We start from the raw sequence: 27956 nt of genomic DNA on the forward strand, positions 1-27956 counted from the left end.
ATGTGGCTCGCTGTGTTGTCTCTCCTCAGCGGGGACAAGAAGAGATTCACCCTCACCAACCTCCAGTGCGAACCTTAATCCGGTTCTCATGTCATCCATTATGATTTGCACATGGCAGGGCTCTTTACCTCCTGCTGTCAACTTACCGTCTATCATCTGATATATTTCACTGTTGGATGTGGCTGTGGATAACTTGAGAATCTTTGCTAACCACTTATCTCAGTTGTTTAGAGCAGTTAATATACTGAAAAAAATTGAAACTTAGTCCATGTAATGTACTCCCTATGGGAAATGTGATTCTTTATTTTGATGTGAATGGTTGCTTCATTATGATGTCATAATTGCATATGTGGGATACTTTATCTGATCCATATGGAAATTTTTGAGGGTCATCTCAGGCTAAATTGTATGGGGGGGGGGGGATTGATGACTTCATCGGTCACGTGGTTATATAGCCATTGCTTTTTTTTTGTTTTGTTTTTTTAACATAAGAGCCTTCAAATTTTTCTGAAACAACTGAACAGATAGAGTTTATAAAAATGTGATATTTGAGAACAGCTGAAGGGAGTTAAATTGAACTTGGTACATGTATAATGATGCAATAATGTGGGCGGAGCCATATCTTGGAACATCGAAGAGTGCCCTTCTAATTTGTTAATGTCGTGTGGTCTTTCGCCTCCTCATTCTTCCCCGGCAAATGTCTCGGTGCAGATATCTACGGTTCATGGAGCATGCGGCCCTGCAGCTTGTAGAGCGTGAAGCATATGCTCTCGAGCATGGAGATTCCTCTGTAGAAAAACAAAAACTTCTGGTGGATGCTGGTGCGCACGAGCTTCAGCCAGATTTTGGCCTCAGTGGTCAACTTTTGTCTGCAGTTGCTGAAGCACAAGGTGAGCTAGCTTCTGGTGGAATGCTTTGGTGGAAGTCCTCCCCTGCCCCCTCATTCCTCTCCCCAAACCCATTGTTTTGTCCAAGTCTCACTCTATTTTGTCCTTCAGCTCACCTGTTCATGCTCCCTCCCCCTCCAGACCAACCTCCTTCTCTATCCTGTTCCTTTTGTGCTGTTGCATCCTGATCCATTCAGTGTTCTCGCTCTTACACGAGCCTTTACTCTATACAAAAAAGTGTATATCTAGTGTGTGTGTGTGTGTGTGTGTGTGTGTGTGTGTGTGTGTGTGTGTGTGTGTGTGCGTGCGCGCGTGTGCCCGTGTGTCCGTCCTCCATAACTCCTAAACTATGAAACCTTGCACCCCAAACTTTTTGCAGTATACTCGGGGAATTCCATGGTAGTGCATGAATGAAAGCTGGGTGTTTGGGTTAATTTAAACACCCCTTTTGAAGATAATTTATGGCCTTATTTAATTCTCCTTCATCAAGGCTTCACCCTTGGTCAACCCTTTGGGTCAGCCCGCTCTCCCTCGCTGGGGTCTTAATTCGCCATTTTTTTTTTTGGCCTGCTCAACAATGCCTTGATTTGGAACAGGCCGCAACGGTTTCTTAACAATAAAGCACTCAAAAAAACTTTTTTCACTGGCCTCACTTGTATACTACCTTCCCTCCCCTCCCTTTGTTTCACTTCCCTTCCCCTCCCCTCACACTGCCTTCCCTACACCTCCCCTCATGTTGCCATCCCTTTCTCTCCTCTCTTGCTGCCTTCCCTTCCTCTCCCCTCACGCTGCCTTCCCTTCTCCTCTTTTCATGCTGCCTTCCCTTCCCCTCCCCTCACACTTCCTTCCCTTGCCCTCCCCTCATCCTGCCTTCCCTTCCCTTCCCCTCCCCTCATGCTGCCTTCCCTTCCCCTCCCCTCACACTGCCTTCTCTTCCCCCAACCCCTGCTCGCACTCCTCCCTTTCCCACCCCCCACCTTCACTCTCCCCCCCACCTTCACTCTCCCCCCCCCCACCTTCACTCTCCCCGCTGTCTCTCTATCTCTCTGTCTCTCTGTCTCTCTCTCTCTCTTAGTATTCCCATCAGCGAAGCAATAGGTGGTATTTGCGAGTAAACAATAAGGAATACTGTTTGAGTTTTCTTTTTATTTTAGTGTGACAGGAAAATACATTTTCTCCGCCAAATGTTGAGAGAAGTATGTTAACTGTTGTGGGAAATAAGGTTAAGCAACATTTCAAAAAGCGCCTCTCGTTTACTTTAGTGCAGGGGCATATGTTTGCATGTTGGCAAATTATGTTAATTTGTGACACCAAAGTTTTTCTGACTCAGAATGTCCCACTGAACAAGAAAATCTTTGGTGCCAATTTTTTTGAGATATTTGACTACGTTTTTTTCAGGTATATAGATCAGAACATATTGTTGCGAATTCGCGCCCGCCGGTGTGCGGACGGCCACATAACTCGGAACGCGGCACGTCGCCCACCGGACGGACAATTCAGTCGTGACCCTCCGGGAACTATCGCCCGGAGCCAGTCACGGGTGGGCCTTTCGACCTCACCACAATCGTGCCAATCTGCCACCCGTGTAGGATAGGGTTGTTCGCCAAACTCGACCTCCCTAAGTACCCACGCGGATGGTAAACTGGGCGATCTTACCTGCCACAGGTCGACTCCGGACACAAGCCGCTTGGGTGGCCCGTTCCGTACTATCGGGATAACTGAGCGGTGTTATCGTCGACCTCGACGGTTCAGATTATTTAGCGGGCGTTTTGCACCCACTACGAACCCTTTACGTGAAGCAGGATGGAGAGTCAATTAAAAGGAAGGAGACGAAGCGAAACGGGCACAGTTCACACAATGCACATTTATTTCCCGGCACACGGAAAGCACATATATACAGCCATACAGTCAAAATGCACATAAAGCAACCAAAACAATAAAAGCAACAACGACGCAGAGTCAATACCGATTACGCGCACACACGGCAACATTTATACAGTTTTCTTTCGCAGATGGCGCCAACACACTGACGTGGATTTCTACCCTCGAACCGCGTCCTGATCGAAAGGATTCTTGATTGTTGAGGGATCTTGACCTCCTCGAGGATTCAACGTCTAGCCGACTCAGTGTTGCATGTATCGGGATAAAATAAACCACAGAAGTCCAATAATAATCAATGTCCACAAGGAGTTCTTTCTTCTGTACCATTTATTTGCTCTCTCCCAGATCATTCTCTCCCTCCCCATATATCCATTCCATTTTATAAGCAGAGAGGCCTTTGATCGCAAAAACAGAATGCACAGCTTATCAGCCCGGTCACCTTGTACTTTCAGAAACCCAAGCAATGTCCAAAGTGTCAAAGAAAGACAAGATTATAAGTAGGTGGTAGGCCTTAACAACTAAATAGTAGAACAGTAGAGGAAAAACACAAACACTTTGACCTACTCAGACTGAGGCAAAGGTTTCTTGTCTAGAGAGTAATAATTTCCCCAACACTCCCCCCTTGTTGCCTAATAAGGCAACACTAGTTAAGTTTAACGATATATATTTTCTCTTCACTTGGAAATACATTCTCTCTTGCGTTTGAGTGTGCCCATTTTCTTGGGTAGTCACATCCCCCCTTTCCCCATCGTAGAGCTCAGTCCCTTAGCCTTTCCTGTCCCGCAAGCCAGGTGGCTTCATGTGGTTGTACAGCTTCGGACCTGGTTGAGGTTCCGGTAGGCCCCTAGGCCGATTGAAGATAAGGCTACCCGTTGGGCTGCACAGCTGATTTTCGACAACCTATTTCGGGAACAAAGCAGATGAGCAAGAGTGGATTGACAATTCCCGTGAATATTGAACACATTCATTTGCGCTACTTATGGATTTCCAAGTTCAGGTTCTATCTCAAAAGAGTCGTAGGACTCAGTGTCAAAACCAGGGTATGAGGGTGGTGCTTGGGCCACCATCACCTTTTAGCAGTATTCCTCTTTAGACAAGAAACAATCAATGCCGGCATTGTAATTGTTGCACATCTAACAAGCACCACTACAATGATGATCCACAATAACCCAACGGAAATCCAATGCAATAGGGTAGTTCCCCAGCCTCCAAAAATCCCTTCAAACCAGGAATAAAGCCCATCTTTCGTAAAATAATTGTGATACTTGGCTCCTTCTTGCTTAATCTTGTCAGCTATGTTCGTGATTTTCTCCGAGTTATCAGGGATATAAGTACAACACTCAGAGTTAATTACAGCACACGTTCCTCCTTGAGCTGCGAGAATGAGGTCGAGCGCAACTCGGTTTTGCATTGAAACTGCACGTAGGGCGACGACCTCCGAGTTGATATCAACCATGCCTAGAGCAGTTTTATTTGCCAATAATTCAAGCGAAGCAGCTAACTCTGCCAATCCCACAGACGTTTGTCCAACACCGTAGTGAGGGATTAAAATCATGAAGAACAGTTCAGTTGACGTGAAACCCCGTTTACCCCGTTTCAAATGCTCAAAAGGTGACTTAGATAACAGGCGCATATGTGGCAAAATGAATGACAAGAAACAAGATCCACTCCAATTAACTGGAAGCCATGGGTATGCTCGATTTCCACACACCAAATAGGTATTATTTAAAGCTACTTGTGGTCCCATCGTGTGATTTTCATAAACATAATGACTGCATTCAGAATTCCCTAATCTTCTTTCTCCCCATGCCTCTTATACCAAGCATAGTTCGGGTTTTTCTGTTGCCCGTTCAACCATAAAATGTGGAGGCATTTTACTTAAATTAAAATTTGGCCAAAACCAGTTACTGAAATTTCGTTGTCGGAGGCAATTTCCATTTCCATTGGTAACGATGTGGTCGTCAAGGTTATTATCTTGTTTATCCCAGTTTCTTTCCTTTGCCCAGTACCCACACCATTCACTCAGATTGAATGGTATAGCCAGAAGCGGTATCCCAGTAACTGCTGAATGAGGTATCTTAGTACAAACCCAGCAATTGGTTTTATTAAAAGCTTTCGCGTGTTTACGAGAAAGAGCCAGATAAGTGTTTATTCCATGTGGTGAACCCACTTTGCTCGTTAAGCTTCTTCGGTCTCTGAATGCCCTAGGCTTAGTTTGGTGGGTAGTCTGATAGGCCCATCTCCAAAGAACATGCAAATAATGTTGATCACAGACAGTACTTATCGGTTTAACAGACCAAGTACACATTGCACCACTTGCATTTAGTAGTACAAATAATCCTGCAATGGAAAGAATCATTAAAGTTATCAGGAAGCAATGTTCTCCTCGGGTTCTTTTCTGCCGTGTGCCAGTTTGCAGTGTGTGGCATGGATCCATGTTGCTCTTCCTTTACACTTCACAGCTGTATGGGTAGTTAGCAGTATTAGAAACGGCCCACACCAACGTGCCTGAAGAGGGTTCTTCCGTTTGTAAATTTTCACATAAACAAAGTCTCCGGGTTTGAAGTTGTGATGATCAGATGTGGCTGGTTCTGGCAGAGCTTGTTTCACCTGTGCATAAAAAGTTCTTACAGCATGATTCAGAGAGACACAGAACGTAAGCAACGTGTCGTCCATTTGCTGCACGTTCATGTCTTTTATAGTCAAAGGAGGTGAGTTCGGTAATCTCATTGGTCTTCCCATCAGAATCTCATGCGGAGATAAGCCAGTGTTTCGATTTGCGGTAGATCTCATAGTCATGAGAGCAATTGGCAGAGCATCTGGCCATTTTAATCCAGTTTGTTCACAAATCTTGGCCAGTTTATTCTTCAGGAATCCATTTTGCCTCTCTACTGCCCCCGCAGATTGCGGACGATGCGGGCAGTCGAAATGTTGTTTTATTTGCAATACGCGACATAATTCTTTCACCACTTCGGCTGTGAAATGAGTACCTTGGTCACTGGAGATCCTACAAGGTATTCCAAACCTACAGATGAAATCCTTCATCAACAGTTTAACCACAGTAATGGCATCTGCTTTCCGACAAGGGTAAGCCTCAACCCATTTGGTGAACAAATCGACGATGACTAACGCAAATTCAAAACCGCAGCATTTTGGTAACTGGACAAAATCCATCTGGATATGAACAAAAGGTCCGAATGGAATTGGATGACCCCCTGGGGCCATCTCCACGTCCCTTGCTGGGTTATGTTTTTGGCAAATATGACATGTCTTACAATACTGTTCTGCAATTGGACTAAACCCCGGGGCGAACCACTGTCTCCCAATTAAAGCACTCATGCCGCCTTTGCTAGTATGCCCGGCCCCATGTGCCAATCGGGCGAGCCAAGGTAATAGAGCTCTTGGTGCCACCACACGACCATCAGATGATCTCCATAATTTAGATTCATTATCGAATTCACATCCAGCCAGTATCCACAAATCTCGTTCTTTAGCACTGACAGCTGTCTGCAAAGTGTTTATATCGTCAATGGTCGGTGTTGCCTCTTGTCTCAATACACATTGTGATATTAAAAGAGCTCTGGTGTGGGCAGCAGATTTTGCAGCTGCATCTGCCCTGGCATTTCCCCGTGAGACGTCATCAGATCTCCCAGTGTGGGCGTCACATTTTACCACTGCAATTTGGTGAGGCAGAAGTATTGCTTCCAGTAGATTCGCAATCCATGTTCCATTCCTTACTTGTGTACCTGATGACGTTATAAAACCCCTTTCGCGCCAGAGTGCTCCGAATTCGTGTACAGCACCAAAGGCATAGCCGGAGTCAGTGTAGATTGTCACTATTTGGCCTTTGGCTAAATGGCATGCACGAGTGAGGGCGAACAGTTCTGCCTGCTGCGCGGAACAGCTCTCAGCCAATCTCCCGCTTTCGATTACTTCGTGATCAGAGCAAACGGCGTAGCCTGTTAATAAACATCCATCAGGTGCACACGATGATGAGCCGTCGACATATCGAACCAATTCAGAATTTTGGATTGGTGTGTCTTTCAAGTCAGGACGGGGTTGACACGTGTGGGCGATTATCTCTTCACAATTGTGAGGATCACCATCTTGTACTCCTGGCAACAAACTAGCAGGATTCAGCGGTGCGCATCTCCTAATCGTAATGTTCGTGGGTGCTGTGAGTGAGAGTTCGTATGTTGTTGCTCTTGAAGCCGACAAATGTTGTGTTTTCGTTTTTAACAATACAGCTGTCACTGCATGCGGTACCAGGAGAATCAAAGTGTTTCCCGCGACGAGCGCTTCGGTCGCCTGCACCGCGAGCGAAGCGGCTGCTACTGCCTTGAGACAAGGGGGGAATCCTTGCGCTACCGGATCCAATTTAGTACTATAATATGCAACAGGCCGTAATTTATTCCCGTGCTTCTGTGTCAGCACAGATTGTGCGAATCCCTGTCTCTCACATGCGTACAAATGGAAAGGTTTTTCATAGTTTGGTAAACCCAGAGCGGGAGCCGAAGAAAGAGCTTGCTTTAACGTTACAAAAGCCTTGTCTGCATTTTGTGTCCATGCAAGTGGACTGGGCGCGTTTGCCGAACCAATGTCCACCAGGGGGCGCACTAAGGCCGCATAATCTGGTATCCACTGTCTGCAATAGCCGGTCACTCCGAGGAAAGACCTCATCTGTTTAGCAGTAGTTGGCTTGGGCAGGTTTAATATTGCCGCTATACGTTCAGGGGAGATGCGTCTTGTGTCTCCCTTCAGAATATGTCCCAAATATTTAACTTCTTCTTGGCAAAATTGCAATTTAGCTCTCGATGCTTTGTGTCCTTTCCTGGCTAAGGCCCTCAACAATGTCAATGTATCTCGTTCGCATGCGTCTTTTGACGCTGAACAGATCAGCAGGTCGTCAACATATTGAATCAGTGTGGATCCACAAGGGAAAACTACATCATCCAAGTCGTCTTTGAGGGCCCTCGAGAATAATGTTGGACTTTCACAATACCCCTGGGGCAATACAGTCCAAGTGTATTGCTTTCCCTGGTAGGTGAATGCAAACAGAAACTGTACTTCTTGGGCTATTGGTATACTAAAAAAGCTGAACAAAGATCCACAACACTAAAATAGGTAGTGTTACTTGGGATGCTTGATAGAATGGTAGTTGGATTTGCAATTACAGGAAAAGCTGGAATTACCGCATCATTCACTGCCCTCAAATCCTGTACGAATCTCCACGTTGGTTTCCCAGGTTTTCTCACAGGTAGGATCGGTGTATTACATTGACTAACAGTGGGAATAATTATCCCTTGTTTCAATAGCGCTTCCACGACAGGAGCAATTCCTACCTCTGCTTCTGGAGACAAAGGGTATTGCGGTTTTCGAGGCAGTTTCTTTTTTGGATCTATAGTGATCTTGATTGGATTCATACTTTTAATTTGGCCGACATCGTTGGCATGTGTTGCCCACAGACAAGTCGGGACTTGTTCGAGTATTTCAGGTAATTTTCCTGACCCATTTAATTCTGAGAGATCGACCACCTCAAACACAGCTTTTGCTGATCCTTGACATTCTGTCCAACAGAATCCCTGTTCCCCGATCTTCCAAAGTCCGTTTACTTGGCTCGATTCCATCAAAGTCGCTTGTGATGCTTTTTTTCAAAGAGGTTACCATGTGACCAATGTCCGTTTCTTGGTAACCTTCTGCAATCACTAAAGTAACATGTGGTGTAACACTGGACGGTTGGTTCCACAATTTTAATTGTTCCTGCGTCAGATGCACCTCCAGGCCAATTCCTTGCTTCCCAATCCAAATTGTTCCCAACACTAAGTCAAAGGTCTGGTGTAATTTCGAGAGTGTTTCACTCGCATAGACGTTATCTTTTCCTTGATATTGCAATCTGCAATGCAATGTAGTCGAGTCTGTAAGTACCGTCTGTCCATGCCGTGTTTACTCACCCAATCGAGCACCTCGGTACGTTTCTCTCCAAATGTGATAAATATTCCTGCAAATGGTTAAATGCTTCACAATTAATCACAGTCCATTGATATACAAGATTTTCTGTATTTTCCTGTAATAAATTCATCATAGTTATGTGTGATTCGTGAGGTATTTCTAAATATACACCATCAGGGGTACACTTAATTGAACAATTCAGCTTGCATAACAGATCTCTCCCCCAACAGATTAATTGGTGTATCAGTTGCCATCAAAAATGCATGGTTTGCAGACAATGGTCCAATTTCCACCCGGAGCTGCTCTGTCAGTGGAATCGTACTAGCAACTCCTGACATTCCCACTACTTTTACTTGTTCTCGCGATAACGGGCGTCTGGGAAATCACTCCTTCTGAGCGCAGATTTGGTCGCTCCTGTGTCGACTAAGAAAGGAATCTCTTGGCCTTCAATTTTCAAAGTCAATTTCGGTTCGTCACATGGTTTCAAAGTCAGGAAGGGTAACTCAGACGAAGTCGCTTCTTTTCTTTGTCATAAAACGAATGGGTTTTGGGTTTGAAATGAACCTTGAGATGGAGGAGGAAGAAATGAGGGTGGAGGAGGAGGGAACGAGGCTGGAGGAGGAGGAGGAGGGAATTCGGTTTGAGGTGCAGTGGGTTGAAATGAACCAGCTTGCTCAAACTGTGTTCCCCATCTTTCCTGCTGTCTATAATATGGATTTTCATTCACTGGAGGCGTGGAGTGTCTGCGAGTTTCATCTCTGTATTGTGCCGCTGGTCTCTGTTCTACCGGTTCATACGAACTATAAGTTCGACTGTTTCTACGATTTCGGCATTCATTAGCCCAGTGCCCTTCTTTTTCCGCATGTATAACAGAAATCTCTGCGCTGGTCTCTGTATTTTGGTCTCTGACGGTAATTGGTTTGCCCTCGGTTTTGTGCATTATATCTCACATTCCTTTCCCGGGGCATTCACCTTGACCTTGAACCTGGGATAGTATTAATGTTGATTCGTTTTCCCTCGTCAGAACGATGTTTCAACAATGAATTACAATGCGTTACATATTCCATCAAGTCTTTCACTTCCTTTAATTCCCAACCAATACATACTCGCTTTATCTCATTTTGTAATTTGGCCGTCAAACCATTAAGGTAGACATGAGCAAATGGTACCCCCTCTTCTTTCAGTCCAGAGTGACATTGGTATACACCCCGAAAACGCTCTAAGAACTCCAATGGGTCCTCGCCAGCGCGTTGCCTGCACACCTGTATTTTTGCCCAGTCGGTCTTAAGTGTTACCACCTCTGTGACAGCGTCAATGAGGGTGTCAATATGTTCTTTGAGCTCCTCCCTGTCTCCAGGAGCTTCATCTGGCCATGCAGCGACCTGTTTCAATTGTCGGAGTAACCCTTCTGGTACCACTAATTTTAATAATATTTCCATGTCCATATATGTTGGCTGATGGCATGCCACCACCACGCGTAGTTCCGCCTGGAATTTTTTTGGGTTCTCCCGTGTCTTCGGCATCTCATTTACGATGGCTTTTAATTCAGAGCCCCACGGACGATATATTGCTTGTACCTCCCTTGCACCTGGGTAATCTCGCAATGGAAACGCGCCAATGAGTGCCTCATCATCTCCGTCCTTCGCGGTCTCCGGCATTATTTTTTTTGATCGAGTTTGTATTTTACCCTTGTCAGCAAGAGGAACTTTATTTTTGCTTTGTGTTCTTGTTTCTTTCTTAATTACTCGCCTGGCTCCCCGTTGAGCCTCTCCTTGCCCTGTGGCATCATCTCCCTCTGTCTCTCCCGCTTCTTCGTCCTCGAGCGGTTGTGCTATCGGAACTGTGCACTCTGGCCATGTATCTGAGTCTTCTTCTTCATCCTCAAATCTGACAGCCACTGCTCGCTGTCTCTTGGTTTTATTTTCAAGTCTCACCGGCATTTGCTTCGTTACACTGGTGGTCTAGCTGACCCTTCAGGTTTAACAACCGTGCCTTTTCGTCTCTGTCATGACATTCCTTCATCCAATTTATATAAACGCTCCAGTTCACCTGCTTCTGGACCTTTTTGTCACTATTTTTCACTTCCAGTACTTTTCTTAAATTGTCTAAACACTCGTGATCGAACGTTCCATTCTCAGGAAGGGTAATCGACTATTTTTGGTCCAATTGCACCATTTCCCCATGTCTCTCACAGCTTCAGGCCCATACTTATCAAACATAATTCTTGCACATGTACCTCTCCGTGGTTTTTGAATACAATTTTCCTCGGTATACCCATTTTCCTTCCTTTTACAATTTCTATTTCCCATCTCTAAAATCACACAAATCACAACCGCTAAATTCACTCTAAAATCACAGAATAAAATAAATCGCACCCTCGGAGAACCCCCCCTGCTTACCTTCGCTCAAGCACTTGTCGTTCCTCCAGGCACTGCCTCCGGCAGATTAAGCACCTCCGGTCACGAGCGCCGCACAACGCCGATTCGAATCCGTGTCACTGGCACCAACTGACGTGGATTTCTATCCTCGAACCGCGTCGTGATCGAAAGGATTCTTGATTGTTGAGGGATCTTGACCTCCTCGAGGATTCAACGTCTAGCCGACTCAGTGTTGCATGTATCGGGATAAAATAAACCACAGAAGTCCAGAAATAATCAATGTCCACAAGGAGTTCTTTCTTCTGTACCATTTATTTGCTCTCTCCCAGATCATTCTCTCCCTCCCCATATATCCATTCCATTTTATAAGCAGAGAGGCCTTTGATCGCAAAAACAGAATGCACAGCTTATCAGCCCGGTCACCTTGTACTTTCAGAAACCCAAGCAATGTCCAAAGTGTCAAAGAAAGACAAGATTATAAGTAGGTGGTAGGCCTTAACAACTAAATAGTAGAACAGTAGAGGAAAAACACAAACACTTTGACCTACTCAGACTGAGGCAAAGGTTTCTTGTCTAGAGAGTAATAATTTCCCCAACAACACATTTACACAAAAGCAAAGGAAAGAAGCCGCCCTCATAGACAAGGAGGCAGACAGGCCCGTAGGCTAAATGTGCGCGGGACCAAGGGGAGCGGCCAGGTCCGCAAGACTGGGGGGGCCCTACCCGCGTCCTCGTGACGCGTTGGCGGGCAAGCCGCAAATGTGGCCGCGCGGCTGTGCCCCGACTCCGTGCTCCTTGGCGGGTTTCGTTGGCACCACGTGTGGGGGGGGGTGGGAACGGGGCCCCCATTTGCACTATCTCAGCGCGGGGGAAAGGGAGATTGTTGATGCCCTGGGGGAGGGTAGTGGCTGGCTGGCTTGGGTCCCGCGACGAGACGAGCGATCCCACACCGCAACCTCGTCGCCGACCGCCGTCCTTCTTGCCTCGGACCCGAGCTCCCTTGCCTGCAGTTCCACCGCGCGCACTCGCCAACACAACACAACGCGTCCCCAACAGCCACTTCTCGACGACCCTCTTCAGGCAACTCCAGAACTCAACTCTTCCTGCAACTCTTCTCAGTTCCGCACTCTCCTCACCCGACCGACTCGACTTTGCCACTCTTTTCACCCGACCGACTCGACTTTGCCCTACGCTTGCCTTTTTATAGGCGGGCAGGAGCAGCCAATATGCAAATTTTAGGATCAGAACGCGATTGGAGGTGGGGCCACGCCGCCTCCCCGGTCAGCCGTTGGTCAGGCAAAAATGGGCGTGAACCTCTCCTGATCCTAAAATTTGCATATACGGACTTCACATACACACGCTTGGAGGCGGGGCCAAGCCGCCCCACGCTCGCTAATTGGACAGAGGAGAAGTGGGCGTGTAGCGTTTTTGATCCAAATTTTCCCCTCTGAAAGGCCGCCATTTGCGCTCGCGGCTCGGTGCGCTCGGCACCAAATGCCGAACGGGCCCGAGACAGCCCGACGTTCAGTGTTCACAGGTGGTGCGGGAATGGTCATAGAAGGAGAGAGGTGAAGGTGGTGGAGGGTTTTCGGTGGTGGTTTGATGGTTATGGTGCCGTTTGGGAATGGCGGTGATGCGATGATGTGGGAGCGTAGATGATGGCGGTGGCGTGGTTGTTGTGTGATGGCGGTTGAGACGTGGTTGGTTCAAAATAAAGATAGAACAGAAAAAATGGCTAACTCAAAGCGTCGCAGCCCGGATGAATCATAAATTCCCTCTATACAACGGGTTTGGGCTAACTACACATGTACCTATGAAGATATCTCACCTGAGGGTCCTGAATGGTGGTTTGCGAATTTCCACAGCCGTAACAATATAATTGACCGATTCAGCAAAATTTTTGACATGATTTTTTTTAATATCTTTGATGAACCATGTCATGTAGCACCTCAAAATGATCGGTGTGGACCATGGTATACAATGAAAATGTCGGAATTTATACATACCATAGTTTAATTAAATGGTACCGTAAAATCCAAAATGGCCACCTCTAAATCATGAAATTCAACTAATTGGCATATATGTATATATATGCAAAATTAGTTAAGATAACAACAGTCTATTTGTTGTAATAAATTACAGTTGTTGATCATGAGGAATCCCATTTCAGAAGAGTTATTTGATTGGATATCTTTAAATACAACTCAGCAGATAATTAATTAATTAATTAATTAATTATTATCTTACTATTTGCTGATTATACCTTTTTTAGAAAATAGACAACATCGCAGCTATATAAACTATATATTAATTCCCTTACAATAATTTTGTGCATAAGATTCACAATTTTCTTTATCTTTCAGAGAGTGGATGACATCGCAGTTATATTAATCATAATACTTTTGCATAAATCACACAGTCATGCCAATACAATCATTATGTGCATTTGGTTAACAAGTATGCTTTACCTTTCTTGCTTCTGTTTATTTCAGATGTACTCACATATGCTGTACCACACCACTAATCATAAAAATTGAGGTATCTCTCTGAAATCAAAATGGACAAACCTCATTCCAAGCATCCTTGTTGTTACTTTAGAGACAAATTATGCAATATTTCTGAAGTGTCAAGTTCAAGGTGGACAACTGGTTGCCAATCCCACCTCATATGACAAGTTCCTGGACAGTGTTCATGAGTGTGCAGGCTATGGTGATCCTGGTTATCTACCATTGAGCAGCAGACTCCAGGATGTTGATGCATCAGATCTTCAATCATATGGGGCGTCTTGGCACAGGGAGTGCTTTCAAGAGACTGTGCATAAGCTCAAAATTGATCGTGCGAAGATGCGATTTCAGAAAAGTACAGCTACCAAAGATTCTGCCATTCTGCTATCATCTCCAGTAGGCCGTCCGTCATCTTCCCAAGCATCAAAATGTGATGATAACTCACCGTGTTCAGATGCCACAACAGGGACGAAGCCATTCACCCGATCATCATCATCATCATCATCATCAGTCTCGCATAACAAGATGCAATGTATATTCTGTAGTGTAGATGGAACGACAAAACAATTGCATGAAGTGTGTTCATTTGACGTTGGGGGAAAAAAAAATCTACGACGCTGTCCAAATCAGTGATAATGATGAATGGAAGGTTCGATTACAAGCCATATCACCAAATTACGCTCGGGCCATAGATGTAAAAAAATATCTCCCCTACTACGTGAAACATGTACAGCGTCAACCACAGCAACAAACGTTGAATCCTCACCAAGTGGATCAGAACCAAAGGACTATTCTTGCTGACATCGAATTCTTCAATGTATTGAAAAATGTACTTCACTCTGGCAACATTGTTTCAATGAATGATGTCATAAACACCTACATTGGCATCCGCAGAATGCATGGAGTGGTAGGAGGAAAATTGATTCAGAATAAACATGTTAAAGATCTGATCAAGACACACCTTGAAAATGTTGAATTCTCACATCCCAGTGCGAGATAATCTGAAATGTTATGCTCCAAGACTACGAAAGATTCTGCCATCAGAAAGGAAATTGACTCCCGAAGTATGGAACAGAACATGAAAAGCATTTTTGAATGTGCGAATACTCTTCGTATTCTTTGTGGCAGAGAAACGCCATGGGTCTTTGACGGATCACTTAACAGTGGTAGTAGAGATGATAATGTCCCAGCATCCTTGACAGCACTGATCCTATAGGTGTTAGAAGGGCCTTCCATGTCCTTGGCTGATGAACGTGCAAACCACATTGATAGAGCAACCATCAACATTGCACAGAACATAATGTCTGAAGTGAAAACCCAAAGGCAAGTGACACATATACCCAAGAATGTGAACGCAGATAGATTCAGGTACAGCAAATGTTACAATGAACATGTACTTGCAGTTGGATTAAAAGTCCATGCATACAGTCGTAGCAAACATCTAATCACCTACCTACATGCATTGGGACTGAGCGTTGATTACAGTCATATACTGCGCATAGAAACACAATTGGCTCAAGCAGTTATCTCTCGTATGAGCGAAACAGGTGACATCTATATTCCACCAGGCCTTCAGCATGGTAGACCACTGTTTATTGCAGCCGATAACATCGACTTTTCAGAAGATACCCACGATGGAAAGAATACACTCCATGCTACTGTTATGGTAGCCTTTCAGCAAGAAGAGGGGGGTTTGCTAAACACTTCAACATTAACTATCTCAACCAAAGCTTTGTCCAGATCTCCCAAAGGCTACAAATGTATCACACTGCAGGAGAGTGGTATTCATGGAACTCCTAAGCCCACAAGTAGTCCAAAGTACCTATATTACAAGACAGAGAGACATTTACCCAACTTCAAGAGTTCAATCAATGATGATCGAGCATGGCTTGTAGTCCGTTATGTTCAAAGATTTGTGACTGCAAACATAGCACCAATGGATGTTGAGGCGGGTACAGAAGATATTCCCACTGACAGGCCTGATGATGTATCCACTGGAATCGATGACCCCACCATGCATGCTACAATAGACCGACAAACAGATACTAATGTTGTCCCAACATAGGCTCCCTACAACTCTGTAATCACAGATGATAAGAGACCTATTACAACAATACAAACTCCTCCACTGATACCAGCATCGGCCCATGAATGGTCCACCCTCCTCACCGTCTTGAAACAAGCACAACACATAAGTTCGGAGATTGTTGGACCAAACCAAAAGACAATCATCACGTTGGACATGGATCTGTACATGAGGGCAGTCAAACTGCAGTCGCTTAAGCCAAAATTGACAAAGAACTGCATTCTTAGAGTTGGAGAATTCCACACTGTGCTATGTGCCCTGCGTGCTATTAGAAGTTCAGTTGAGGCCAGTGGGATTGATGATGCTTGGATAGATGCTGACATCTATGGTTCGACAACCACCAGACAAATCCTGGAGGGGAGACACATGAAGAGAGCTGTGACAGCACACATCATCACTTTTCAAGCTTTATATGACCTCCTTCTGGATGAATATCAAGCATCCGAAGGGCCACTACCTGTAGCACTCAAACCAGCAATAAACTTCTGCAGTCAGCATGCAGTGATAATGATACTGCCAAAGCACAGCAGACATCGAAGGACATATCACAGTTGGTCAATGACTTTACGAAGAAACTGGAGGAGTTTTGCATCAAACGTGAGGCAGCTTCACCAACGTTCAAAGTTACAAGCATGTACATGAACCTTATTCTCACTCTTCTACAATTTATAAAGGCGTCACAGAAGGGAGATTGGATCCTTCATCTTACTTCCCTGGAGAATCTATGTCAGCACTTCTTCAGCCAGAATAGGTTAAAATATGCTCAGCACATCCCATAATACCTTTTGAAAATGTACAGCTTGCAAACAAATGATCCAGATATTTGGAAATATTTCTGTGAAGGCAATTTTTCTGTCAAGAAAACAGAATTGTCTTTCTGCAGTTTGGGTGTGGATCAAGCATTGGAACAAGAAAACAAAAGGTTGAAAGTACTGGGAGGTTTGAAAGGTATCACCCACAACCCAGCAGCACTACAGCGTTTCTTTCTTATCGCACCAGAATTAGAGAGATCATCATCATCAGAGGCCGAGAAGATGGCAGGGTTTTCTCCAGAGAAACGAACCACACATCACGAAATGTCCAATAGAATTCAGGACAGGCAAGAAGTAAAAGTGAAGAAACTTAAAGCAGTACTGAAGGAACTGAATCATTTCAGCTATGATGGTGGGAACCTGGTCAATGTCATCATCAAATCTGTTGTACCAGACACAATTCGACATGATATACTCAGACAAGAGCGTTATGGAGATGATGCATACAACGACTTCGTCCAAAAGCGAATTGTTGGAGAAACAAATCTATGGGATAAAGTCACTAAGGTGAAACTACAACGATGGACATCAACAGGAAAGAAATCATCCTTAACATGTGATAAACAAACCCTTGAACTGAAAGAGAATCGCTTCCTCTTTGCCCGAATGGCAACTGTCACAAAGTCGCGGCCAGAAATAGATATGGAGAATGCAGTTGATCAGTATGAATTTTCAAGTGTAGCTCGTTCATTATTTGCAGCAGATGGTACTCTGCGACCATGTATCGACGAGTACAAGCTTATGGAAGAGTTGGAAAAATCGGCGATCAATGACGAAGAAGTAGAACCCATTGTAGGTGGACAACGAACAGTCATTATTGATGCGATGGCAATCGTACAACAAATTGGATCCAAGGATACAGCATCCTGTAAGATTCTGGCCACCAAAATGACTCAGTGGTTGAGCAAATATGTACAAACTCAGCAGGCTGTGCACATGGTATTTGATCACTACAATTTACCAATTTCCTTGAAACGGCAAACTCGGGAACGGCGAATGACAAGTACACAAACAGGTAAAGGTAAATCATACATATGCACAGACGCCACACCGATACGAACAACCTTCAAGCAATTTATGGCAAGCATCAAGACGAAGGATAGTTTGACTGACTATTTGGCCAATAAGATCCTGGATCACTACAAAACGCACGACACGGAAGTAGTTGTGTCAACACAACGTGGAACACGGTCAAATCATGGGAATGTTGATTACCTGTCAAGTACACAAGAAGAAGCCGACACACTATTGCTACTCCATGCCCTCAATGTAGCTAGTACAGGCGCAGAAGTCCAGATCATATCTCCAGACAGAGATGTACTGTTGCTAGCCTTGCGAAGATATCCACAATTGGGACATAATCCTTCCTTCGTCACAGGTGCGGGTGATAAAAGGCGCACCATCTTCTTCAAACCAATCTATGATTCGATTGGTGACCGCTTAGCTGCTGCCCTGCCAGGCTTTCATGCCTTTACAGGGTGTGATATGACAGGTCACTTCGCTGGGAAAGGGAAACAAGGCTGCTGGAAGACTCTTAAACAATCCTCAGTTAATGTCATAGAAGCCTTCTTACAGCTTGGATCAAACCGCACAATTTCTCCAGAGATGGAGTTAGCACTGGAACAATTTGTGTGTCAATTATACCTACCTGGCACAGAGCTTTGTGAACTTTCAGCACTTCGATGGCACATGTTCAAGAAGTCATTTGCAGAATCCGAGAAATTGCCACCTACAAAAGGAGCACTGGAACAACACATCAAGCGAGCTCATTATCAGCCTATGGTGTGGTACCATGATGAAATAGCCAAACCCAAACTACCAGAACCATCAGAATATGGTTGGACATTAGAGAACAACCTATACAGGCCAGTGATAACCCATCTACCACCTGCACCAAAGGCTGTGCTGGAACTTGTGAGGTGCAAATGTGTCAAACAAATGTGCAGAGCGGCACGTTGTTCCTGCAAGCGAGCAAATGTTGTATGTACAGAGATGTGCACTTGTGAGGCATCTGATGACATCCGTGAGAACACTCAACAATCAGCAGCCTCTGATTCAGATGACAGTGATTATGAACTATAATGATGAACTCTGAAATAATATATAATATAACAGTTAAGTTGGCAAGCGGCATGCACCAATTTTGCTCAATAAATTTGAAAATACACTATTTTCCATATTTTAAAATATATAACAATTTATATAAGATAAGTAGCATGATAATTTCCTGCCAAAATTACTCTGTACATCTCACCGGTCATTTTAAGGTGCTATATGACATACTTATAATTAAGTTTTGAAAAAATAAATTTTTGTTATAACACTATCAAGGTCATCTCGTATTTTCTGGAAAAAAAATCACACTAAACATGCATAAAAAAATTGGCACCAAGATTTTTCAATGTCAATATACTCCTGTAGTCACAAAAAAACCTTACAACATAAATTAACATAGTTTGCAAACATGACCATATATCTCAACATATGTTCCTGTACTACTTTGAAGAATGGCTCACAACCAAAATATTGTTTCGCTTTATTTTCCCCGGTGGTTAGCATACCTTTCTCAACATTTGTTGGAGAAAATCCAGTCCTTATCTTTTTTTCCAGCGGTTATAAAGGATCGTTTCCATTGATAGGAAAACGGTGGAGGTTATAGGAAGGAGGATTTGGATGTGTGGATATATATGTGAGGGTTGATGACATTGTGCAAAGTTGAAAGTAATTTTAGTTGATTTTAATTTGTGCGGCATGCAGGGGATGAGAAGAGCAAGGATGTGATAAGAAAAGCATGCAGTGCAATCGGGTCAGTTTGTGAGAGCTCTTTTGACATCCGTTTCAACCTCGATGTATTCTCACCAGGTGAGACCAATGAGCTTCAATTACTTTTGAGTTTTTTTTTTAAATCTTTTTCTTTGTATTTATTTTAGTTCTTTGCACAAACACTGACATTTTCCAATGAACACACTGCATGCTTGCATGCATTCATGAGACTTCAATTTTGGTGAAATAAAAAATGATTTTCCCACAACCCCATGTGGGATAACCACAGGAGTTCGTTTCCCAGAAGAATCAGAACCTGAGGTGCAGACGCAACGTCAGCTGGTCCATGATGTGGCTTCTTTTCTGCTGTCAAAGCAGATTCCTGGATTGGTGAGGGATGAAATGTATAACAAAGGTTGATTTATAACAATTTATAAAGTGTAATTTTGATAAAGAAAAATCATTTTTCTGCATCAGGCTGTGTGTGCCCCAGTGCTTTACAAACACAACAGCACAAAAGGCCAGATTATGTCTTACTTGCAGAGTACCCGTCTGACGGGCAATCTTGTTTCAAGCATGCAGCACCTTCTGACGCAATTTTATTTTGGCGGTGTATAGACAACTGACTCCCAAAAATATTTTTAAAATACTCCGAGTTATGTACATGAAGCAAAAACGTAGCTACTGCTTATAATTCAAAACCCCTCGCTCACTGCACTGGAAACCGTGGGGTCACGAATACTGGACTGTAACTGATGGAGACTTGTTATACCCTCCCCCACCTGGAGGTGGCGCTACACAATACACATTTACATAGAGAATTTGCGTCCCCCTCCCACCCCGCACACTCTCCATACTGGCAAAAATAAAAACACCCCTATTCACTAATTGAGGTCATGCTGATCCTATGTAGCAAGTCAAACCTTCCTCCACACCCCCACTCCCTCAAAGCCTCACGTTGCTTCCGCAAAGCCTCCCCCCGTTCCCCCATCTGCACTATCCCAATGCCTCCTCCCCTATCTCTAACTGTGTGGACCTCAAACATCTGCGACCTCCATTCCAACCTGACAGAACTCTCAATCCAGGCCACTTCTGATAAACCAGACATCATTTTGTTTAATGGAATCCTTCCTCCCACCGGATGTCCCTGACTCCTTAATGTCTCTCCCTGGCTAACCCTAACAGCTCCGGTTTCATTGACCTGAAGCCCGTCCCCACGGCAGAGTTGTGCTGTACATCAAAAACTCCATTTCTCACTCTCTGTGTAACTGCTCTTACACCTCCCAAACCCCAGCAGTACCTCTGGCTGTGACTTCCCCTCCGCTCCCACCTCATGTTTGTCTGTGTGTTGTCCCGCCCTCCTAACAGTAACGACTCCATCTACATCTCTCTCAGATGACTTGGACCAACTTTTAACCACCTATTCCAACTCTCTTCCTCATATGTGGTGATGTGGTGACTTCAATTGTCATCATGCTAATTGGCTGGGTGTTGGTACCTCTCTCACCAGCCACGGCACTTCTGCAAAAGCCTTCTATGTCTCCATAAAACTGACTCGATATGTGAACTTTCCCATCCACATTTCTCCCAATGGAAAATCTTCCCTTCTGGATTTGGTGAGAATTTGGTTTTTAGAACTAATGTCACGTGGATTTGGCATTTCATGGTATGAGCTGATTGTCAGATTTCATGATCGTTTCAATTGGAACATTTCGGACATGAAAAAGCAGCAGGATTGTTGGGCTGGAAACTGGCTGTGATACGACATGGCTTCAACTGGCTGTGTTACCACATGGAAATTTGCTGGACAAGGAAAGAGAACATGGTAGAATTTTTATCTGGTATAAGGCACCATGGATGACAGACTGCTCAGAGTTTTCAATAATTTGGGCAAACAACACAGCTGTTAAACCTGGCAGCACAAGCTCTTTCAGAATGTCTGGCTTCAAGCTATGTTAAAGGTATGTATACACTCCAAGCAGGTCATTGGCATCTGTTTACCAAGAGGAATGCTGAAGGGGAGAAACCACCGACACCTAACGCCTTTAGGCAGCAACTGCTGAGAGCCTTGGTGCAGACCTACATGTGGTGACACGCTCAACTTTTGCACATTCCACTGCTCGATGTGAAGAGTTGACGGTTTAGTCTGAAATGGGAGTACAACCACTGTTGGCATTGAAATGCAACTATCAAGGGACATGTGACACCAGGTCATGTTCTTGCTACAAAGGGAACCTGCCCTGTACAGATATGTCAGGCATTTGGGGATAGTTGCTGTGAAAATACTGCTCCAGAAGGCATTTGAGGCATCAAATTTGTCGAAGAAGACCTTGAAGAGTATCCCAAAAGAACGTTGTGATAACGCTTTATTGATGACAGGTTTTTTTTTTTCGATGGAATCTGAAGTTGAGATTTATTTTTTGTTTGACTGATAAAAGGATCAATGCACTGATAGCTCTGACCACTAACAAACATTGTATGAAATAAATAACTTTGTGAAGCTTCATTCGCATCACCAGGAGTAGAGTTCCCGTATTTTACAGTCCTATCATTGAAAATGTGCATTTGCGTGGGAGCCATTTTTCAATGACGCCGTTTATTTGTGGCGAGAATGAAGAATTTGTATACAATAAGAATCCATTTGGGGACAAGGGTCAATTAATCCACAGACAAGCTTAATAATCTGATTTTAAAGTTAATGTTACTACAATATGCAAAAGTGCCTTTATTTTTTTTTCAGTGATTCTTCACCCTTGAGAGATGGGACCAAAAACGATATACGTATACTACACAGCACGATATTTCAAAAAGTTATGAACGGATTGTGACAAAACTTAGTGGATGAGTTTGGGAGGTGACAAGAACAAGCATTTTCGATTTTGGTTCAGGTCCGAATCCAGCCTATCGGTGGGATACTAAACATAAACTGTTCAGCCTGGTGGAGGAATGCGCTCTACCGAGTTCCGTTATATTATCCAAATGTAACAATCTCTCCGTTCAAAGCATATCTGGCCTATTCAATCAATGAATTCATATATTTTTAAAGGGTCCCCAAAGTGATTCAAATTATTTGGTGGATGTTTACACATAGTGTTTAAAGGCCAGTGATGATCAATTCTTAAGGTTTTTAAAAAATTGTTATTATTTTTAATGATTTGATGCCCATTCAGAAAATGGGCACCTGGCCCACATTTTTTTCTGTATTTCTTTAACAGACCACGTCTTTCACACATCCTTATCAACATTGAGCAATTTTGAATGGACTTTTTGACAATTTGCACAGCCTAGCCCATGAAATATGCATGGTGTTGGCTTAATGGTTTGGGTGGTGAGCTTTGGATCCTCGGATCCTGAGTTCAAATCCCGCTCAGCTGTTTAATTAATACCAGGTGGGGTTAACTCGGCCTGTCATCCTTCCGAGGTCGGCAAAATGAGTGCCAGTATGCTGGTATACTGTCAGAATGGCGACCCGTCCAGGATTGTGCCCAATAGCCAAGGAGACTGCTTAAGCAGCACCAACGCTCTGCACAGAGTATGGTCCCAATCTCCTCCCTCTCCTCCTCCTCCTCCTCCTCCTCCTCCTCCTCCTCCTCCTCCTCCTCCTCCTCCTCCTCCTCCTATGAAATGGACATTTATATAGATGGTGGCCACATGTTTAAAATGGCCACCTCAACCAAGATTCCCCAAAAAATTCAAAAGTGGGAACAGATTCAGATTCTACGCATCAAGATGATTCTTGAGCTGTTCTCGGATCAATTTTAACCTTTAGAAATCAACTGATTACACAGGCTCTACGATGTTGCAAATCTATTTGCTTTTCCATTTTTATCCTCTTGGCTTTCTTCTGCCTAAAGGTGCACGACTGCTTGGATCACTCATCGTTACCTATGGATGGTGCAACCCTTACTGAGGCACTGCACCAGCGTGGGATCAATCTGCGCTACCTCGGCGTCTTGGCTCGCCTGCTAGAACGCCCACATTTTGTGTCCCGTGTGCAACAAGGCCATGTAAGAGCTCCTCACATTAAGTGAAACTATTTGTTCTTTTAGAATTATTGCTTATTCTAATGTTGGGGCCTTTTATTATACTGTACTAGCAATACCTGCTCCCACTGGGAGTGAAATATGATGTTACTAATCCCTCCCTGCTTGAGGTCCTGCTTCATTTTGTGATGGACGAACGACAGACTTTTCTCATTTTAGGAATGGTAACACCTGTTCCTTCTGGCAGGGAAAAGGTGTCAATACCCACAACCTCCAGTAGGTGTCATTAGTGGATTGCGTTGTAGGTAGGGATGGGGGTTGGTGAGTTGAGTGGGTTGGGTTGTGGTTGTGATAGGTTGGATTTTGGTGGGCGGGTGGGTGTGTTGTGGTTTACGGATGGGGTGGGTTGTGTTTTGGCTGGGTTGGGTTGGGTTTTGGTGGGCTGCATTGGGCTCGGTTTGATTTTTTTTTTTTTTACTCAACGAGCAAACAGTTCTGGTTTTAAAAAGGCTTCCACAATGAACATTAGTGAACCCTCTTTGAGATCAGTCTTTCTCGAGCAGTTTGGGGCACAGAGCAATTTCCTGCTGTTCACATGCCTCATTCCACCACTGGCTGTGATGCTGTTCATTTAAATTCCCTGCTTGTCACCTTGCCTTTTGCACTGCTCCTTATTATCTAACTTCATCTGAGAAACACCTTGAGATGTGGAAGGAGTAATTTTATTTTTCTGTGAAATTGCATTTCTGCTCCCCCACCTCCCCCCAAGAAAACTGCACAATTATTTTCCGGGGTATTTTTTTTACTTACAGTTCCTGCCGAGGATGGTCGTGAGTGAGATCATCCTTCGATCAGCGAAGCACATTTTCAAGACTTACCTGCAGGTATGTTTGACAAAATTGCTATTGAAATTGTAATGTTCAGCACCATACAGTGGAGTTTTGTTTTGTAGGGGTGATTTTTTTTTTCTTCTGTTTTTCCTGTTCTAAAGGGTGTGGAGATGTCCGGCCTTTCTGTGGCTGTAAGTCACTACCTCAATTGCCTGTTCAGCTCTTTCCCAAATCCTGTTGCCCACCTCCCTGTTGACGAGCTCCCTGCACGACGCCGACGTAATCGCCGCCGCAATCGAAACCTTGCAAACAATGATAACACTGTTTGGGCCAGTCTCACACCCAGTGACCTATGGAAGCAGATTTGTTCTGAGAGTCTCGAGTATTTTGGTTACACCTTGCATTGGTGAGCAAACGTTTGACTTGTGGACTATTTTTGTTGAATATCTTTTTCACTTGGATTTTCAGTTTTCCTTTGGGTTTTTCCTTGTTTTTTTTTATTTGTTTAACTTTGTGTCCACTGTGATTCCATCAGTGATGGTGTCGAACAAGCATTGGAGAAACATCGTCTACAAAAAGTATCTCTACTCAGGGAATTCTGCCTCAAGTCTGGTGTCCAGGTATGTGTTTTTTTTCGTTTTTTTTTTTTTTTTTTTTTTAAACAAAGTCGAGGCTCGTGGAAGAGTGAGAACATAGAACGAATGAGGACGCAACAGAACAAAAGGTACAGCAGGAAAAGAGGGGAGAAACGCCAACAACAGGACCAAGGAACGAAATAGATAGATGGAAAAACAATGGATGTGGGTAAAAATGAGGGGTAGAGGAAGATGCATGGGTGGACAAGGTGGATACAGAAGCAAACTCTCAGGAAGGAAAACTGGAAATTTTGAAGGAGGTGGACTTAAGGCACGGTGAGTTAATGAGGAAAGAAACTGTCATGGTTTTGGATGGGGTGGTGGTCTGAGATGGGGGTTAACATATGTCTTGAAGACCTGGAGAGAAGAAGGAGGTTGAAGAGAATGTGGAAGTGTTTCCACAGGCAGGAAAAAAGAGGAACGAATGACTGGAGGTGAGCAGTGATTCTGTAATTTGGAAGTTTCACCAGGAGGGAGTTGCTGGTGGACCACGTGCACCCTGCAGAAACCTGGGGGTGGGGGGCTGGACAAAGTTCTGAAAGGATAGAGCAGAGGGTGCAAGACCTGAAAGGAGACGGAAGAAGACTGATAGACCACTGACCATCAATGAAATCGGTGCAAGACATCAATCCTGTCGGTAGTCTGTGATGAAAAAGTGATAGCCCAATACACTCAGCTTCATCGTGGGAGATTAAAATGATCATGAAGTCCTTGGTTTCCATGTCGTCAGGCTGAGCAAGGTGTGAGGCATGGGTGCCAGCCCAAGGGACACAGCAATACTCCGTAAAGCCCTGGATGAGGGCCTCATAGGTAGATGAGAGTTCAGGTGTGCCAAGGAAGGACTTTGTATGATGGAGGATGCGCAGTTGGCTGCTGGCTGTGGAAGCCAACTTTGAAATGTGGTTTGCCCAAGAAAGGTCATGGCTGATAGTTTGAATGATCGAACTTCAACAGGATTGGTGTTCGCCAGATGTTATATATTTATATATTTATATATATATATATATATATATATATACATATATTTGTATCCATGCCGATTAAGACCGACGCTGGACGGATGAACCGAACTGGCTTTTGCCTCTCTTGGAATGTAGCTGATCAATGGTGGGTTTGCGCGCGTGTAAATTGCAGAAACACACGAGGCTCTTGACTCTTTTAAAAAGAGGGTTTATTTCCCACAAATAAATAAATAGTTCGGAAATGGTGAATGTGACGGTGGAGATGATGACGGGTTGAGGTTGGGAAGAAAGGGGGAACACGGAATCGATAGATAAATAATTATATATAAAAGGAGCTCGGTCTCGGCATGCGTCCCTGCGTCCGTGTGTTCTGAGGCTGTTCTCTGAGAACAGCTGGAAAGATGTTGACCTGCATAAGCACATGATCAAATGCACCAATTGGATCAGAGGAAGAACAGGAACCATAAGTGGAGAAGTTGGTTATAACCAAATCCAGAAGGAGGATTTGTCTTTAACAGATACCCGGGTCAGAAAGTTTACAGATTCCCATGGAGTCTGAGAAGTCCTTTGCTGAAGTGGCATGGCTGGTGAGAGAGGTACCAACACCCAACCAATGTCATGGTGACAATTGAAATCACCATATACGAGGAAGAGAGTTGGAGTAGGTGGTTAAAAGTTGGTCCACGTTGTCTGAGAGATGCAGATGGAGTCATCACTATTTAGAAGATGTACAACACACAGACAAAGAAGAGGTGGGAGCAGAGGGGAAATCCAAGCCAGAGGTACTCCTGGGGTGTAGGAGGTGTAAGAGCAGTGCACGGACAGTGAGAGATGGAGTTCTTGACGTACAGTGCACCTCTGCCACCAGGATGGGGTTCAGGTCAATCAAACCAGAGAAGACCATAGCCAGGGAGAAACACTATGGAGTCAGAGACGTCCTGTGCGAGGAAGGATTCTGTTAAACAGATGTCCGGTTTATCGGCAGCAGCCTGGAATGAGACATCTGTCAGTTTGGGGTGGAGTCCTTGGATGTTTGAGGTTCACACAGTTGTGGATGGGAAGAGTAGCTGCTGACAGGGTGCAGAAATTTTGAATTGAGCAAGGAGAAGTGTGGAGTGGGTGTGCTGTTGGGAAGAGATGTGACAAGGTGGGAGGGGTGGGGGGGAAGCTGAGAGGAGAAAAGTGAAAATATTTTGTGTTCGAAGGGTCAAGGGTCACGTGACCTTTACCTGAAAGTATCAGATTTAAGTTACTGTGATAATTTGTGAACCGCTTGACCAAACTTGGCATAACTATGGACTGTATTACAAAGATGAACTTGTTAAACTGGGTTCACAAGGTCAAATGCCGAATGTCAAGTGCCTTTTAATTGAAAAGCTGTGTTACTGCAATAACTTATGAATCACTCAAGAGATTTCAACCATACTTGACACACTTATGGACTGCAATACAAAGATGAACTGATTCAATTTTAAATTGAACAGGTCAAAGGTCATACACGACATGGCCAAAAGTATGCGGACACGCATTCCAATTAGTGGATTTGGCTATTTCAGCAACACCCATTGCTGGCAGGTGTATACCATCAAGCACACAGCCACGCAATCTCCATGGACAAACATTGGCAGGAGAATGGGCCGAACTGAAGAGCTCAGTGACTTTCAATGTGCACTGTCATAGGATGTCACCTTTCCTTTTAGTCAATTCGTCAAATTTCTGCCCTGCTCGAGCTGCCCCGGTCAACTGTAGGTGCTGTTATTGTGAAGTGGAAACTCCTAGGAGCAACAACAGCTCAGCTGGGAAGTGGTAGGCCACACAAGCTCACAGAACGGGACCGCCGAGTGCTGAAGCGCGTAGCACGGAAAATTCGTCTGTTGTCGATCGCAACACTTAAGGCCCGGTCACACCTTGACGTTTTAGGCAGCGATGGCAACGTATTAAAATGTATGTAAAACGCTGGCTTATGTTGAACTTTTGATGTTTTTTTTTTTAAAGATTCGGACGTATTCATAGCGACTTGGTCTTATGTATAACGCATTGGTAACGGACACAGAACATTTCGTTGTGTTATAGATAACTTATACCAACGAATGCTGAACCTGTTGTCGGCCTACACAACCGATGCCCAACGATAGTCTAACTTAGGCATAGCGCGTTGCACGCATCGCCGACGATGTCGTGACGTAGCCTATTAAAAGGCTGACGCACAACGATTTGAATCATAACTGCCGTAGAAATGGAAGTGTCAACATCGCGGTCACACCTTGGCGATCTTGCCAGCGTATG

At 44.3% G+C, this 27956-nt stretch overlaps 1 protein-coding gene across 5 annotated transcripts in view; it reads left to right on the plus strand.

Annotated features, from left to right (window-relative positions):
- LOC147010740 (clustered mitochondria protein homolog) overlaps positions 1–27956 on the plus strand; it is a 96834-nt gene that overhangs the window by 50794 nt on the left and 18084 nt on the right. For all 5 annotated transcript variants that reach the window (XM_085859279.1, XM_085859283.1, XM_085859280.1 and 2 more), the window contains 7 exons: positions 712–890; positions 19255–19359; positions 19550–19650; positions 23115–23267; positions 24056–24127; positions 24235–24479; positions 24609–24693. In XM_085859279.1, coding sequence (XP_085715405.1) covers positions 712–890; positions 19255–19359; positions 19550–19650; positions 23115–23267; positions 24056–24127; positions 24235–24479; positions 24609–24693 — 940 coding nt within the window. The remainder of the gene's footprint in view (positions 1–711; positions 891–19254; positions 19360–19549; positions 19651–23114; positions 23268–24055; positions 24128–24234; positions 24480–24608; positions 24694–27956) is intronic.

This window comes from Eptatretus burgeri, chromosome 16, assembly GCF_056783735.1.
Source record: "Eptatretus burgeri isolate ZD-2024b chromosome 16, Ebu_testis_v1, whole genome shotgun sequence".
In the NCBI taxonomy this organism is placed as follows: domain Eukaryota; kingdom Metazoa; phylum Chordata; class Myxini; order Myxiniformes; family Myxinidae; genus Eptatretus; species Eptatretus burgeri.